General features: G+C 43.4%; 1 protein-coding gene across 1 annotated transcript; it reads left to right on the top strand.

Annotated features, from left to right (window-relative positions):
• The first annotated feature begins 1,827 nt into the window (after positions 1 to 1,827).
• Positions 1,828 to 16,682, top strand: LOC309385240 (E3 ubiquitin-protein ligase TRIM11-like). The gene is made up of 7 exons (XM_081939472.1): positions 1,828 to 2,296; positions 3,550 to 3,645; positions 5,382 to 5,612; positions 9,320 to 9,342; positions 10,151 to 10,269; positions 13,161 to 13,193; positions 15,403 to 16,682. The coding sequence occupies exons 1-7, from the start codon at positions 1,883 to 1,885 to the stop codon at positions 15,912 to 15,914; spliced, it is 1,428 nt and encodes a 475-aa protein (XP_081795598.1). The 5' UTR covers positions 1,828 to 1,882; the 3' UTR covers positions 15,915 to 16,682.
• Positions 16,683 to 18,505: the final 1,823 nt, after the last annotated feature.

The raw sequence follows: 18,505 nt of genomic DNA on the forward strand, positions 1-18,505 counted from the left end.
AAGGGGTGGGGCTTCCCTCCCTTAGGCCTTTGTTGACTCCCTCTAGGGTTGTTCCTGATTTACATTTCCCCACTTCTGGGGATTATTTAAAAGAGATTTAGATCCTTCCTTCCACAGAGAGGCCTTCCCCTGGTGCCAACATGATGCCACTGTGACTGCTAATTAACAGTCTCTGGGGAGGACATTCCAGAAATGAGGTGCCACCACCAAAAAGGCAAGGTAAGGGAGGGGGCCTGGGACTGTCTATGTCCCCTCAGAGACTCTGCTGTGATTAAAGAAGCCTCCCCAAAAAGCCCTTGAACAAAGGGCAAAGGTGTGTAAGATGTTCTCCACCCACCAGTTTTCCCACTGTCCCCCCATGTGTCCCCCTGTCCTAAGTTTGCCTGAGACCACTAATGGCTCTTTCTATCCATCTTCTGCCTTAAGAGGCACCTCATTGGTCTAACCTGCAGATTTCCATCCAGCAAATGATCCTATTCCACATTTTACATATTCCATATTCTCCATCTACAAGATAGTCTTCACGGTGACTTTTGCCCAGTATTTATTTATTTATTTATTTATTTATTTATTTATTTATTTATTTATTTATTTAATTATTTAATTATTTAATTATTTAATTATTTAATTTAGTTTAGTTTGTCTAACATGTAAAAGTTAACAGGTATAAGTATAAACATAAATATGAACACAGTAAATGGGTGTGAATAAATGGAGACAGTAGGGCAGGGACGGTGAGTACGATGCTGCGCTTATGCACGCCTCTTACAGACCTCTTAGGAATGGGGTGAGGTCAACAGTAGACAGGTTAAGGTTAAAGTTGTGGGGGGTTGGGGATGTAAAAACAGAATCGTTTCAGAGCTTTTCCTGATCCATTTCCTGCTTGGCTGCCTGGGAAGGGGGCACTCCAGGCAGTTCTTCCTCTGCAGGATATTCCTATAAAAAGTAACCCAAAAGAGTTTAATTTCCCCTTCATCTCTGAGACATCCCATCGATTGCAGCATTCGATTTGGGTTTTTATCAGGGGCTTCTTCCAGTCTGTTTCATTCCAAGTTTACCCCCTCTGGCCCCATAAATGTTCCCTTCTTCCTATTTTTTTAATAAGCATTTTCCCCTTTAACAAGCTGGTTGGATCAAATATAATTGTTTGGCAATCGGTCCCATGGATGTTTCTTTCTCCCCAGGATTGTTCAATATCTTTTCGTTTGGCAAGGGTGGGGGAAACGATGGTCCTTTTATAATTTGCAGACTTCAACTCCAAAAGTCCCTGAGCCAGTTGTCTCGTGGATTCTAGGAGTTGAAATCAATCAATCAATCAATCAATCAGAATAGAGCTGGAAGGGATTTTGGAGGTCTTCTAATCTAGCCCTCCCACCCCGGCTCAAACAGGAGACCCTATACATACCATTTGAAACCCACAAGTCATAAAGGGGCCAAGGGTGTCTACCTCTCCTTTAGCAGAATGTTTGGATCAATAATTGGTTGGGGGGGAGGCATCCCGTGAATTTTGGCTTCTCCCCAATTTTTAAAAACTTTTTTTTTCTCTTTAACAAGATGCTAGGATCCATTGTAATGGATTCGAGGTTCGTCCCAGGGATGTTTGCTTCTCTCCAGTTTTTGAAAGAATTTCCCCCTTTAATGAGCTGGTTGGGCCAGCAATAATAATTGATCGGGGGTCCGTCCCGTGAATCTTTGCTCCTCCCCAATTTGTTCTTTTTAAAATACTGTAGTTCTTCTTTTAAAAGTCAGCGAAGATGACAGCAAAAGCAACAAAAATCATCGCGGTTTCCTTCCTGGGCAGAGGCCAAAGGCGGTCACCTAATTTAAAGGAAAAGAAGCGAAACTTAATTTTCTCTTTCCTTGCCTGGCAGAGGAGGCGGCGATGGCGGCCGAAGCGCCCTTGCAAGATTTGCTGGAAGAAGCCACCTGCTCCATTTGCCTGGACTTCTTCAAGGACCCCGTGCTCATCTTGGAGTGCGGCCACAACTTCTGCCGGGACTGCCTGAGCCGCAGTTGGGGGGCGTCGGAATCGGAGGCTTCCTGCCCCCAGTGCAGACAGACCTTCGCGCCCCGCAGTGTCTTCGCTAACCGTCAGCTGGCGCGGATGGTGGAAGTGGCCAGGCGATGCGGAGGCCATCCGGAGGAGGAAGGAGGGAGCTTCTGCACGAAGCACCGGGAGCCCCTCAAGCTCTTTTGTAAGCACCACCAGTCCCTCATCTGCGTAGTCTGCGACCGATCCAAAGAGCACAGGGGCCACTCGGTGATCCCTGAGGAGGAGGCTTTCAAGGAATACCAGGTAGGAGTCAGCCAGGAGGAACCGCTGCGGAGGGGCGTCCAGACCCTTCGTCTTCCTAGAAATCCTTAGAGCACTTTACTTGCTTCCTCTGTTGTCAAATTTGGTTTAGCCTGGTGCAGATGCCAGTGGGATCGAGACTGGAGAGGCGGTGGAAAGGACTTTTATTGAAGTACTTCAAAAGGGTCTCACCAGCTAAAGGAGCAAAGACCCCCCCCCCAGCCAAATACAAATACAAATTTTATACAGTTGAGATCAAGGAAGTTAACACCGTAAGAATCACTCATTGGTTCCTTGACACTTGTTTCTTTTGATCTCTTGTCCTGGCCCACTTTACCCTCCTCCTTCATAAATAGCATATTTAGTGCTAATTAGCTTTCTTATCAAATGCTGTACTTTTTATTATTATAATAAGCTAGAAGTTACCAAAGTTTATGTCTATGCGCCTTAGCATCCTTCTAACCTGAGTTCTTTTAATTACCTGTAATTTTCTTGTTGCTAGGTAATAGTGTCCCATGATTCGTTATCGGTCTTATTACAGTCCTGTGTAACTTTCTACCTGGGCCATTCCTTTAAGAAACTTCCCTAATTCCAGCCTGAGACCTTCACCTCCTGCTTTATCCTTTGTGGCTACAATCTTTATGAAGACAGATTTACCATAGTCCTCCATTTACAACCATTTGTTTAGTGACTGTTCAAAGTTACCACGGCATTGAAAAAAGTGGCTTATGACTGTTTTCACCCTTGTGATCATTGCAGCGTTCCGTGGTCACATGATCAAAATTTGGATATTTGCCAACTCTCATGCATTTATGATGATTGAATATATCCATGATGCGAACCTATGGCATGCCTGCCAGATGTGGTACGCAAAGCCCTCTCTATGCTGGCATGAACGCCATTAACCCAGGTCAGATCTCCATGGCGTTTCTTTCATGAGCTTCTGTTTCTCTGCAAACGACGAAAGAGAAGGTCATAAAAGAAAAAGATCTTGTCTCCTGCCACATTATTGCTGTTGAGATACCCCGCCTCCCGCTGGCCTTCCGGTATCTGCATGTCTGTGCATGCACACATTCGTGCATCCCCCTGCAAGGACATGTTCACACGCACCTTTCAGTTTGGGCATGTGTGCACACGCATTTTGGGCACTTGGAGTCAAAAAGTCTCACCATCACTGGAATATATCTTCTATCTAGGTCTTCCCTCCAATGTAATTCTTTAGGAAAACTAACTCAAAACCTGTATTTTATCTTCAGATGAAGGTTGGGAATTGCCTTAAGGCTCGGAAGAAGCAGAAAGAAAAAATAGCTACATACGAAAGAGACACAGAGCAAATAGTGCAGGAGTGGCTTGTAAGTATGGATCCAACAGTGAGGAGCTTCTGAGCCAATAGGAAGGAGAATCCTATCTGCTATCTTTAATAATAGGCAGCCTGTTTGTAAGTACAAGTTAAAGGAAATTCAAGATAAAGACAGTGTTAGGGCAGAGAACTTGTTCTTAATCTGGGGACTGAGATGTCACCATTGGCTGAATGAGTCACAGTTGGGTTAAGTCAGTGCTTCTCAATTATTTTCTGTCATGCCCCCCCTAGGAAGAAGAAAACATTTCGCGCCCCCCTCCCCGCGCGACTGTAAATAGTATCATTTGTCTATAAAATTGTTATAAGTACACCTCTGCATAACATAGCACACCGGTCTTTCCTCGTCTCCCACCGTAGTCACATGCTTTCTTTCCTCTTTCCCTCTTACTTGTCTATCCTTCCTTCCCCCCTCCCTTCCTCCTTCCCTTCCTTCCTGCCTCCCTTCCAGTTCCCTCCTTCCTCTTTCCCCCTGCCTGCCTGCCTTCTTTCCCTCCTGCTTATTTATGCTTTCTTCCTTCCTTGCACCTCCCTCCCTTCTGCCTGCCTGCCTTCTTTCCTCTTTCCCTATCCTCCTATCCTTCCTTTCTCCCTCCCTCCTTCCCTGCCTCCCTTCCAGTTCCATTCTCCCCTCCTTCCTTCTGCCTCCTTCCTGCCTGCTTGCCTTCTTTCCTCTTTCCCTCCGGCGTGTCTGCTTTTCTTTCCTTCCTTCCACCTCCCTTCTGCCCTCCTCCCCTTCTTCCCTCCCTCCCTGCCAGCAGCTCCTCCAGCATCCCAGCTGGAAGCAGCAGCACAACAGTCGCCGTTACCAGGGGCGAAGGGGTGGCGGTGGCAAGATCGGGCGACCGCCGCCCCTTTGTCCCTTCCCCAACAGCGGCTGTTGCGCTTCCCGGCTTGAAGTGGCAGCGCTGGGGACTGCTCAGAGACTCATCAGAGCCGCGGGCTGGAGCTGTGCAAAAAGTCTGCTTGGGCTGGGGGGGGGGGGGAAAGGGAGGGAAGCCTGGGACAGCCCGTCCTCGCCATCGCCACCCCTTCGCCCCTGGTAGCGGCGGCTGTTGTCATGCTTCTTCCAGCCGGGATATATTCTGCCAGGCCCTTGGTACGAGGGGCGAAGGAGAGGCGGTGGCAAAGATGGGCGGTCCCATGCTTCCCTCCCTCCCACCCCCGCCCGAGCAGGCTTCTTGCACAGCTCCAGCCCGCGGCTCCAATGAAAATCCACAGTCCGAAGTGCTGCCACTTCCAGGCGGGATATATTATGCCTCGCCCACGCCTTCGCCGCCGTTGCACCCAGATGGAAAGGGAGCCTTCGCGCCCCCCTTTACGGAGCCTCACTATTTGAGAACCGCTGGGTTAAGTGCACCTGTCTTTTGAGCCGTGCATTATGCAATGGGTTTGGCTTGATTATTAAATTAATGCAAACCGTATTTCATCTTATTGAAAAAATTGTGAACTCAAACATTTCTCTATCTCCTCCTTTGGGAATCCCTGATTGCCAAGGAAATTTTAATGAAAGATCATTTAAACTGGAGCCCTTTTTTTAAAATAAAAACCTTTCCCTCTGTGTTTTTTTAATATCAAAAGGTTTTTTTTTTCTCCTTAGGAAATTCTCCCACCTCACTTTTAGATTCTTCAAGGAATCTGTTTCATTATTGTAACAATTAAAATAAAAATAATTAAGTAAAACAATTAAAATTAAAATATGCCTTTTGTCTTTTCTCTTTCTTGTTCTAGGAACTCATCAAACAAGTGAAAGAAAATGTAGTGTCTGAATTCAGAGAGCTACAACTCTGGTTAGAAAGACAGGAGAAGCTTCTATTGACTAGAATGGAAGAAGCAGAGAAGGAGATTATGGCAAGAAAGGAGGAGGGTTTGGCCAAGCACATGGAGGAACTCTGCTCTCTTGACCATCTCATCCAGGAGATAGAAGAGAAGCTTCAGCAACCAGCCAGCAGACTCTTACAGGTCAGACAGGAAGTGGAGATCATAGAATCCTAGGGCTGGAAGGGACCTTGGAGGTCTTCTCTACCCAAGGCAGTAGTCCTTATACCATCCCGAAAACATGGTTGTCCAAACTATTATTGGAATCCTGCAGTGATGGAGCACTCTTTCTATAGAAAGGAATGGTCACTAAATGAACTATTTAGTCAAGGACTACCTGTAATGGCTAATGTTAGGGATACATAAATTTTTGTCCCCAGCAATCTAAAATTGATAGGGTTATCAGTGCATGTAATATAGATGTTTGTGCAGATAAGATTATCACTCCTGCTGTCAAGCAAAACCAAGCATTTAATAGTGAGTGCCATACCATGTGCATGAATCATACAGGTGGCAAGAAAATAGGGGCAGTCAGGCATAACACAGGTTATGTAGACAGTAAACACACGGTCAATCAAAATGGACTCAAATGTCTATACACCAATGCACAGAGTATGAGGAATAAACAGGGTGAATTAGAAATTCAAGTAAATGAGGGCAGATATGATATTGTTGCCATTACAGAAACTTGATGGGAGGAAATCCACAAATGGAGCATACATCTAGAAGGATTTAAATTATTTAAAAGAAATAGACCAAATAAAAGAGGAGGTGGAGTTGCACTATATATAAGAAATAACTACATCTCTACAGAAATAGAGCACAACAATGATGAGAACTATCTTGAATGCATTTGGGTCAATATTAAAGGTTGTGGGGGAAATGACATTGCCATAGGTCTATACTACAGGCCACCCAACCAAGCAGAGGAAGTAGATGAACTTTTTGCTAGTCAGCTAACTAAGGTATGTAGGAAGCATACCACAATAGTAATGGGGGATTTTAACTACCCTGACATCAACTGGGAAACAAACTGCACCAAGTGGAAGATCCAACAGGTTCCTAACGAACCTAGCAGACAACTTTGTTTTCCAAAAAGTAGAGATGGGAACAAGGGGATTGGCCATATTAGACTTAATTCTCACTAACAGAGAGGAAATGATAGAAAGTGTTGAAGCCATAGGAACCCTGGGGGCAAGTGACCATGCAATATTGGAATTCAACATTATGCAAACACAAGTAGTAGAACGAAGTCAAACTAGTGTCTTGGATTTTAAGAGAGCTAATTTTAATAAACTTAGAGATAGCTTGGGAAGAATTCCATGGATGAGAATTCTCAAGGGGAAAACAACTCAAGAAGCTTGGGAAATTTTGAAAAATGAGATTACAAAAGCCCAGTCTAGCACAATACCAATGAAGAAGAAAAATAACAGCTCCCAAAAGAAACCAGCATGGCTGCATAAAGAACTATCTGACAAACTGAAAGACAAAAAAGGTAAGTATAAAAAGTGGAAGGAGGGGGACATAACTAAGGCAGAATATCAGCAAATAGCCCGAGCCTGTAAAGATGAAGTGAGGAAAGCTAAGGCTCACAATGAAGAAAGGCTTGCCACAAAAGGAAAAATTAACAAAAAAAGCTTCTACCAACATGTTAAAAACAAGAAAAAAGTTAAGGAAACAATTGGTCCATTGCTAGGAGAAAGTGGCAAGAAGGTGACAAGCAACAGGGAGAAAGCAGAACTATTTAACTCATGTTTTGCATCTGTCTTTACACAAAGGGATAAAACAGTCCAACCTATCAAAAGCAGCACCACAAAAATCAGATTAGGAACACAAATTGAAATAGGGAAGAAAATGGTAAGTGAGCACCTGTCTACCCTAGACAAGTTCAAATCACCAGGACCAGATGGATTACACCCCAGGGTTCTGAAGGAACTAGCAGACGAGATCTCAGAACCACTGAATTATATCTTTCAGAGATCCTGGAACACCGGGGAACTACCAGAGGACTGGAAAAGAGCTGATGTGGTTCCTATCTTCAAAAAAAGGAAAAAAATAGATTTAGGAAACTATCAATACCAGGAAAGATTCTGGAAAAGATAATCAAGCAATGAATTAGCGAACACCTAGAAGCAAACAAAGTAATAGCCAAAAGCCAACATGGATTTGTCAAAAACAGATCATGCCAGACTAATCTTACTGCATTCTTTGATAATGTGACAAAATTAGTGGACCACAGGAATGCCGTCGATATCGTTTACTTGGACTTCAGTAAGGCATTTGATAAGGTAGACCATAACCTACTACTAAATAAAGTAGAAGAATGTGGGTTGGACAGCATCACCACCAGATGGATTCGTAACTGGCTGACCAACCGCACTCAACGTGTAGTCCTCAATGGAACTGCATCTACATGGAGGGAAGTATGCAGTGGAGTACCCCAAGGCTCTGTTTTAGGCCCAGTACTCTTCAACATCTTCATCAATGATTTGGATGAGGGATTAAATGGGGAACTCATCAAATTTGCAGATGACACCAAGCTAGCAGGAATAGCCAACACTCCAGAAGACAGGCTTAAGATACAGAAGGATCTTGACAAACTTGAACATTGGGCACTATCTAATAAAATGAAATTCAATGGTGAAAAGAGTAAGGTTCTACATTTAGGCAAGAAAACCGAAATGCACAGGTACAATATAGGTGGTACCTTGCTCAATAGTAGTAACTGTGAAAGGGATCTTGGAGTCCTAGTGGACAAACATTTAAATATGAGCCAGCAGTGTGCAGCAGCTGCCAAAAAAGCCAACACAGTTCTAGGCTACATAAACAGAGGGATAGAATCAAGATCACGTGAAGTGTTAATACCACTTTATAATGACTTGGTAAGGCCACACTTGGAATACTGCATTCAGTTTTGGTCATCACAATGTAGAAAAGATGTGGAGACTCTAGAAAGAGTGCAGAGAAGAGCAACAAAGATGATTAGGGGACTGGAGACTAAAACATGAAGAACGGTTGCAGGAACTGGGTATGTTTAGCTTAATAGAAAGAAGGACTAGGGGAGACATGATAGCAATGTTCCAATATCTCAGGGGTTGCCACAAAGAAGAGGGAGTCAAGCTATTCTCCAAGGCACCTGAGGGTAGAACAAGAAGCAATGGGTGGAAACTAATCAAGGAGAGAAGCAACTTAGAACTGAGGAGAAATGTCCTGACAGTTAGAACAATTAATCAGTGGAATAGCTTGCCTCCAGAAGTTGTGAATGCCCCAACACTGGAAGTCTTTAAAAAGATGTTGGATAACCATTTGTCTGGAACGGTATATGGTTTCCTGCCTAGGCAGGGGGTTGGACTAGAAGACCTCCAAGGTCCCTTCCAACTCTGCTATTGTATTTTATAATGTAATACAGAAAAAGCATGCCATGCGAAAAACAAGAACTCAAAATACTGGTCACTGTCTCTGTATAGTCTTTGAGGTTTCCATCCCCTATTAGGGGATGTGGTGGTTATTCTTTTTAGGGTCTTCCCCTCCCCTTAATCTCCAGGGCAAGGAGAATCCTATTGATGCCCTATTTTGTTTTTCCAATATTGTAATTGTGTTGGATTCAACTGAGGTATAATTTTTCTTAGGTAAGAAAATAAAAACAAGACCTCTCTAAAAGAGATTGAACTGTTTGGGGAAAAAAAGCAATGGGATTTTTTAAATTAAAAAAATGGAAGTATGGAAGTACTTTATATGTCTGTTAGTGTCTGGTTGGCCAGACGTTTGATTCATGTATTTTTTGAATGTAAAATTTTAATTTTCTGCATAGGAAATGGCTCCTTTCAATGCTTCGTCTCTTTATATTTTAGGACATTGGAAGCATCTTGAAGAAGTAAGTAAATCCACCCTTTTCTTTACAGTCTCAGAGATCAGCAGCTCCTCCAGCAGTTTTCCTATTTTGGAAAGTTCTGTTGGTATTTAGCAGTATTTGAATGTAAAGATTACGTACAGTATTTCCAGGGCTTTTTAGTTATTTCCTCAAATAACTTCAACACAATATAATTAGCAATATTTGATACAATCAATTATTATGGTTGGTTTCACAGTCAGCCAGATGTTTAGATTGAATTTGGCATTTTTATCCACCTAGTGAGTCCTTCCCAATAAGACACAGATATTTGATAGTTTTAAAGGTATCATTGTAGGATGTAAGCTCTTTCAAGTAATGCAACTATCATAAATACATGTCGGTTGCCAAGCACCCAAATTGTGATTACAGGGACACTGTGATAGATGTTAAGTGTAAAAATGGTTGTAAGTCATTAGAGAGCCATTGTAACTGGTTGCTAACAAATAGTCAGAAATTGAAAATTACTTGTAATTGTCTCTATTCAATTTCATTGCATTACCTTCAATCCATCAAGATCAGTTTGAATGTTATATCCATCTTCTAACTCATATTTGAATAGCTACCCAGAGAAATGACTGAATCCTGGGAAACAGGGACCCTTGTCAGTCAACAGAAGTGCTGATTTACCACCAGTTTACCAGGAGCTGAGGAAAGAGCAACACAAAAAGACAATCAATGAGCTGGCCATCAACACTACCACTTAACAACTAAAAGCTACACACAACCAGCCATCACAAAGCTTCTTCCATTGGCAGGGTGATAAACGATGTTTCTTTTTTTGTCTTGCCAGGTACCAGGCTAAGAAAACATATGAGAATCCGGTGGATTTACTTGAAGACCCAAAGTGGACAATCTGGGATTACAGAGATATCACTGTGTTTCTGGAAAGTGCCATGAAAAAATTTAGAGGTAAAAAACAGCCATCGAGGTTTTACACTAGATGAGATTCTGATCCCAGAGCCTCCATGAGAGATTCTGGGTCGATGTCACATGGATCAAAGAGGGATCAATTCCAGGATCACCCTCATTTCTCTGTGGAAAGGCCTTGTGTCTTGGCACCAAGAGGGGGAAGAGGAGCTTTCTGGTTTCTCCCATTAAAGATGGGCTGCCTAAAATACAGTCATCATTAGCTACTCATAATCGACCATTTACAGGTGGTCCTTTACTTACTACTTTACTTTACTTTATTGCCATTGTACGTATATACATAGTTACCCATACAACGAAATTCACATAACACCCAGAGACCAGGCCCAACACACACAACAATCCCCAAGCACACCCCCACTCACCAAAAAAATTCCCCGCCCCTAAACCACCCAAACATCCACACAACAGACCAAGTAGTGCTGTCCAATAGCTCACTGATGGTGACCCTTTAGTTCATTGTTGAGTGCAATTATAGCTCTGGGATAAAAGCTATTCAGAAGACGTGCGATCCTAGTATTAATTGTTCTGTATCTTCTGCCAGAAGGCAACAGCTTAAAAAAGATTTTAAGCAGGATGGGAAGATTCTCTGAGAATGTTATGCAACTTCCTCAAACAGCAAGATGTGAAGATGTCATCCCGGACTGGTAGCTGGAGCCTGGTGATATTCTGGGCAGTTTTAATGATTCTCTGTAGAGCTTTTTTGTCTGCTGCAGAACTGCTCCCATACCATGCAAGAATGCCGTATGTCAGGACACAGTGCTGCGATAGTAGGACAGAAATAGATGCTGAGATAGATTTATCTTCCTTAGCACTCTCAGGAAGTACAGCCTTTTCTGTGCCTTCCTGACAAGCATGTTAGCATTCCTGGTCCGTGAGAGGTCCTCTGAGATATAAATGCCCAGAAATTTAAAGCTACTAACCCTCTCCACCTCCTTACCATTTATGTACAATGGTAAATGTACATCTCTCTTCCTCCTGAAGTCAATTATAAGTTCTTTAGTTTTTTGGGTGTTAAGTGCAAGATTATTTTCTTTACACCACAATGTCAGCCCTTGTACTTCCTTCCTATAAGCAGACTCATTGTTCCTATCAATGAGCCCCACCACCGTTGTGTCATCTGCAAATTTAATACTTGTGTTGGTGTTATACAATGGGGTATAGTTATGCATGTACAAAGAATAAAGGAAGGGGCTTAGCACACAACCCTGGGGGGCTCCTGTGCTTAATATCAGAGTAGAAGAGTGGTGAGATCCCATCCTTACTGACTGTGGCGTATCTGTCAGAAAATCCTTTCTGCACAAACAAACCCTCTGATTTATACCCAAATTGGACATTTTAAGAAACAACCTATTGGGTAGAATGGTGTTAAAGGCAGAGCTATAATCCACAAATAGCAGCCTTACATATGTTCCCTGTTGTTCCAAATGATTTAATACAGTATGAACAACAAGAGACATGGCATCATCAGTTGATCTATCTCTCCTATATGCAAATTGGTATGGGTCCAAAGTAGATGGAAGATTAGCCTTAATATAGTTCAACACCAGTCTCTCAAACCATTTCATGACAATAGATGTTAAAGATATTGGCCCATTATCATTAAGAGATACCACTACTCTCTGCTTAGGGACTGGCACTATAATGGATGTCTTCAGGCAGGTAGGGATAGAGCACTGCAACAGGGATAGATTGAAAATATCCGTGAACACTCCAGCTAGCTCTGCAGCTGAGTCCCTAACAACACGTCCCGTGATTCTGTCAGGCCCAGCTGCCTTCCGGATGTTAACATTATGGAAAGCGTGTCTCACATCAGAGATCTGCAGTAGAGGTGGTTGTCGATGGATGGTAGGTATTAGTAGTGTACTATCAGTAGTAGATGCTGGAATGATGGTCGCTCCTGTTTCCACTACAGCTCACAGTGATCGTTCAGTTATAATGGCACTGAAAAAAAAGTCTTATGACCGTTTTTCACACTTACGACCATTGTATCATTCCCACAACCACATGAGTTACTTTTGGAAGCTTGACAAAGGGTTCATATTTATGACGGTTGCAGTGATCATCTCTTGTGACCTTCGGACAAGCAAAGTCAATGGGGAAGCCAGCTTCACTTAACAACCGGGTTACCAATTTAACAACCGCAGTCATTCACTTACCAAATTTCTCACCTAGCAGCATAAATTGTGGGCTCTGTTGTCATTGTAAGACTACCTGTGTTCTTTGTATCCCAAATCCACATGCACTGATCACTGGGGAAGCAGAATAAGATTCCACTAAGTAGAATGGAATGTATGCAGGTAGTTCTTGACTTACGACCTCAGTTGAGCTGATCATTTGTCTTGCTAACCAAGGCAAGCAAGTTAAGTGACCTTTTTTTCCAGAGTTATTCAGAAAATAACGGCAATTAAGTGAATCATGGTTGATAAATGAATCTGGAATCTTCCCCCATTGCCTGTCAGAAACTCCCCAGGGAGGTTGAAGAGGACAATCCCAGAATCATGGGATGCTGCAACCATCGTACATACAAGCTGGTTCCCAGGTCCGGAATTTTGATCACGTGACTGGGGAGGCTGCAACAGTCGTAAGTGTGAGAACCGGTTATTAATCAGTTTTGTCAGTGCCGCTGTAACCTCACTACACAAATAGTTGGAAGTTGAGAACTACTTGTATACACGGAATATATAGTAGAATATATTTATACCTGATGGAATATATATATAGCCAGCAATGGCATTTTGGCTTGTGGCTTTCCATATTCCTTATTTCCTGATGTGAGTCCAAGGAAAGCAAACTGGGGTATCTGAAGGGAGGCCCTTCTGGTGCTCCAATTCCAGTGATGAGATGCTGAATTCCTCCCTTTTCTTCCCCAGATACTCTGGAAAGTGGACTTCAACTACACGAAGGTAAATATGAGTTGTAGGAATTGCAATTGCTTGCTATTTTAAGTTCTGATGCCAGTAACTTTAAGAGAAACATCATAGATGAACAAAAAAGAAAAATATAGGGTTAGATACTACATAAGACTATGATGAGCCAGTAAACTTTAATCATTTTATGATTTATGAAAAATTACCGTGAAGCGTTCCACAGGTGGCATGCGGAGCCATTTCTGAGGGCACGCAAGGTGTGGCCCTGTCAATTCCAGCAGCTGATTTTCAGCCATTTTTCGCCCTCTGGAGGCTTCTTGGAAGCCTGAAGCCTCCGGAGAGAGAAAAACGGCTCAACGCGCAAACCAGAAGTTTGGGAACGGGCTTCCAGTTTGCATGTTGCGCTGTTTTTCACCCAACGAAGCCTCCTGAAGCCTCCGGTGGGAGAAAAGCGGCGCCTCCTGGAAGTCCAAAGGTTTCAGTGAGGCCTGCGCACATGCGCCCGAGGTGGGGGGCTATTCACACATGTGTGGGGGGAGGGCATTGCATTGTGGGTGTGGGCACGTGTGCGACCTCTCCCCCGCTCCCCTGGCTATTGGCACGCATCGACAAAATTTGACAAAAATCGCTGAACTATTACAGTACTTGCCATTTATATGTACAATATAAGCAAATGCAGCAAAGACAAATTCCTTGTGTGTCTGATCACACTTGGCCAAATAAAACTATAGTTCTGTTCTGTTCTACTCCTTTTCCACTCCATTCCATTCTACACATCATCTAGAAAACTGAAGTCAATCTTGGTGTAGAATGAAATATCTGGACAAATGGGAAAATATGGCCTGGGATTGAAAGGAATATTGAACTCCTACCAAGCTAATAACATCCTTTTGATTTGACTGCCTGACTATAAGTTGGTGAGAGACCAGGTCTTTGGGAGGAGAGAAAGTACCGTATTTTTCAGAGTATAAGACGCACCGGAGTATAAGACGTACCAAGATTTTGAGGAGGCAAATTAAAAAAAAAGTTTTTGCACTCTGCAGACCTTCCAAAAAATGGGCCCGTTGCAAAAAATGGGCCCGTTTTTTGTCAAAAGGCATACTTAGCCTTTATGAGGCTTATAGAGTGCTCCTGGGGGGGCATTTTTTGCTGATTTCTGCCCTCCCCAGCCCCCAGGAGCACTCTGAAAGCCTCCTAAAGGTTATGCACAGCCGTTTTGGTGAAGGGGCGGAGTTTCTGGAGGCCATCAGACTAATGAAAGCAGGGGTTTCCTGTGCAAGATCCTCCCCTTTTGTACATGTCTGTGATATCCTGATGGTCGCAGAGAAAAGGGTGGAGCTTCCTCACATCCCATTGTGTGTCCTAAGTTCCCTCGGGGGGGATCCTTCTGACTCTGCCGTTTGAGAATTGAAACATGGCAGCCTCTTGCTCTGCCTGATCCTCTGGATTAATGCTCCAGGTAGAGTCCCTGTTCAACCTTCACTGCCTCACCAAATCACTGAAAGCAAAGCCAACCACTCTTCACTCTCAATCCCATTCATCTCATCTGCAAGATGGAAGCTAAAGAGAATTGTGCAGGGAGGCTGGAAGAGGTGGAGCACTATGAAGGTTTGGAAGGACTTAGCCAGGGGTCTTCAGCCTTGGCCACTGTAATACTTGTGGACTTCAGTTCCAAGAATTCTCCAGCCAGCATGGCGGAGCTGGAGGGCAATCAGCAGAGGGGAGGCCCCATGGGAGACTAGAGACCAGGGGGATTTACCAGTGGAGCGAAGAGACAAAGAGCTGACTGGAGGAGCCAAAAGCGGTAGAGGTAATGAACAGATCCTGAAGGCGTGCAGCTTAGTGGCAGCTGAAGGGGAGTCAGATGGACTGGCAGGTGGCGAAGGCAACCTAAGTGAATGGAACAAGGGGGCAGAGGGGCACTGAACAGGCCGGAAGTTAACAGAGGATGGGAAAAAGACAGTGGGGGAGTCCTTGGAGAAAAGGGAGCAGAAAGGACCTGGAAGGACTCCCATCAGGGGAATTCTGGGAGTCGAAGTCCATGAGCCTTACAGTTGTCAAAGTTGGAGAACTCTTGATCAAACAATGGCTTAGATAATATTTTAAAAAACCAATGAGTCTTCCAGTCCTAGAGGGGGTGTTTGGAAGCTGAACCCCATTCATACAAGAGGCCGTAGGGTTAAGCTCTTAGGCCTCAAGCTGAAGCTCTTTGTTTTTTCCCCCTTCCTTCCCTTCCCTCTTACAGTGAAAGTAACTCTGGATCCAGAAACGGCCTATCCTGGCCTTGATGTCTCCAAAGATCGAAAAAGTGTCAGAGGAGTTAAGCCAGTTAAAGGAAAATATCCTGCCTCAGATCACAACAGATTTGTATATAATCCTTATATCCTTGGCTGTCAGAGGTTCTCATCAGGGCGACATTTCTGGGAAGTATTTGTAGGAGATAGAGAAGGATGGGGTGTAGGCGTTGCCAGCCAGCCAGTGAATTTAACAAATGTTGATGAGCAAACCAGGCACTGGGAATTTTGGAAATTGGAAGGGAAATACGAGGCGAGCTCTTCGTCAAAATACTATGACCTGTTCCCGAGTGAGGAGCCCACGAGGATCCGCATCTGTCTCAACTGCGAAGGGGGACAAGTGAGCTTCTTTGATGCCAGCACAGGAACTCTGCTCCATACATTCTCAGATGCATCCTTGGTTGGAGAGACCCTTCGGCCCTGTTTCTGTTTGTATGAAGGCGCCTGCATGACACTCCCCTAAAAGAAGGGACCTCCATAGGCAAAACCCTGGAAAAATCCCTATTTGCCAAGCGGGGATCTCTGAAAGCCCTTAAAGCAGAGTTTCCTTAGTTTTTTGCTACTTCAGCTTCCTTTTATTCTTCTATGCCACCCTGATCAGTCAATCAGTCAATGAAGGAATAACCTGATCGTCATTTTTATTTGTTTGGATTAAAAACCCAAGGTGTCCTAGGAGCTTTATAGGCTTTAACATCATGTGTTCAGGTGTAACAAAGGTACCTTATAGCTAAACCTGTCAATCATGATTTTATATGTCTGTCACTGCTCTCCATCATATTTATGGATCATGCTTGTTTGTTTCATGTGAGTTTTAAGGTTTTAGGAAATATACTCAATATAAGCTTTAGGGCCTCACGGGGGTTTTTTTGTGTGTTTTTTTTTCTTTTTGTTTACAAATCCTAGGCCTTTTTCTATCTTTTTATACTTACATAGGTTATCTACTGCTATCAGATTACTGATTGTAAGATTGATTGTAATTTTATAGGTGTCTCATGGATTGTAGTTCCTTCTTTTGCAAGTTTATGCCAATAAATATATTCTCTGCAATACATAGAAACTGAAGATGCGTAGAAAACAGGAAAAAAACATACCATCTGTTATAAAGATAGCAAATGTAAGCGCTATGTGCCCTAAATGTGTCACCTGGCTCAAGCCAAAAATAAAAAAAGGATTGTTAATAGAATTGTTAAAATGAAATACATTATTAAATAAATACATTATTTGAGAATAACACTGTTTTTCCTTGTTGCTTTAAGCCACTCTGCCTTTTACTGAATAACCAAAAGTAACTTGAGTAAAAGAAGAAGCCAATCTAGTGTGGTGGTTAAGAAATCAAGCTGGAAGCCATGAGTTCTAATCCTGCCTTAGGTACAAGGCCAGTTGGGTGACCTTGGACCCGTCACTCTCACTCAGCCCTAGGAAGCGGGCGATGGAAATCCATTCCTGAACCTTTGCCAAGGAAACTGCAGGGAGATCCGTCCAGGTAGCTACCAGGGCAGCGGTGAAATTCAGCAGGTTCTGACAGGTTCTGACAGAACCGATAGCAGAAATTTTCATAAGTATGAGAACCGGTCATAAATCACTTTTGTCAGTGCTGCTGTAACTTCACTAAACAAATAATTGTAAATTGGGGACTACCTGTATATGGAATGTATAGTAGAATATATTTATACCTGATCTATAGCAGAGGCATCAAACTCAAGGTTTGACACCCGTCCTTTAGATCCGGCCCTAGAATAGTTGGGTACACAGGCAGCAATCAGAAGAAAAATAATTGGTCAGGAAAGCCATTTTTCAAAAAAAGGAGGTGGCCAAAGAGAGCAGAGTCCAAATATAAGGTAGAAGGAGACGCACTGTCACAGAAGAAATTAATGGCATAGGAATGAGAAAAGCAGCTTAAAAAACACAAACGGTGGACTGGATAACAAACTCCAGTTGCAAGGAAACCCCTCTTCCAGGGTCAATTTCTTAAGGCGGTGAAATTGGGCGGGTGATATAATTCTTTGCACTGGCAGGTTCAGGAGGTTTCTGAATTGGGAAATTTTGGGCCCTAACTTTGCTTCACTGACACTCCTTGGGAGGACTTGAAGACTTCTGATTTGGAGGCCGAGAGGACAACGGATGGGATCCTTGAGGCTACACAGAGTCAACTTTAGGCAGCTTTAGCCTGTCAGAATTTTGCCTACAACTAGTCAAGGGAAGATGATCTTCTCCTTTGCAGCATTTCTTTCCTTTCTCTCATTCAGCCTTTTTCTCACCCCAACTCTTCACTGCACTTTCTAGTTTGTACCTGTCATTTTTTCCTATAGCCAGAAGGGCTTCTTTCCTGGCTTGGCCAGGAAAGCTGCCTTCTCTGGGCTGCGTCTCCTTTTCTTTCTTCCTCTGGGGCTTACTTTGCATCCTCCTGCTGTGACTTTTGCTCAAGGAGCCCTTGCAATTTGCTTTCTTGTTCCACGGTCAGATCTTCTTGACTTGCTTCTCAACTCCCTTTTTCTCTTCTTTCTGAGACTATTCAGAAAAGCTTATTCCCAACCCCAACCCATTTCTGGTTTATATTCCCCAGCGAGGTAATTAAACATCTCCTTCTTTTTAACAGATTCTACTTGTCACAGAAAAGGGACTGGTGGCTTGGCTGAGGTTTCTGGAGTCCTATGTTGACTTGGATTCTGCCTCTGTGCCTCCCTCCCTCCCTCTAGAAAAATGAAATATTTTGGGGAATATTAATAGAGGCAGAATATTATATTTCCCCAAAGGAGACACGGAAAAACATGTTCTTGGAGGCAGAAAGCAGCCCCCAGTCTTTCTTAGTAGTCCACAGCAGATGCCAGCACTTAAGGAGATAACGAGCTTATTGATAGAGGGAGCCAAGTATCTAGATGTCTCCATTCATAAGTAAGGCAAATGCTGGCAGCAGAAGTCCATTCAAGGCAGAATATTTCGAAATCCCTTACAGCAATTTCAACAGCTAACAAAATCAGAGTGATCGGGTTAGAGCAAGCAGCCCCCCACCCAAAAATCTAACACAGGACATAACCATCAGCCACAAGAAGAATT

Source organism: Natrix helvetica (genome assembly GCF_964273705.1).
Source record: "Natrix helvetica genome assembly, chromosome: 1".
NCBI lineage: Eukaryota > Metazoa > Chordata > Lepidosauria > Squamata > Natricidae > Natrix > Natrix helvetica.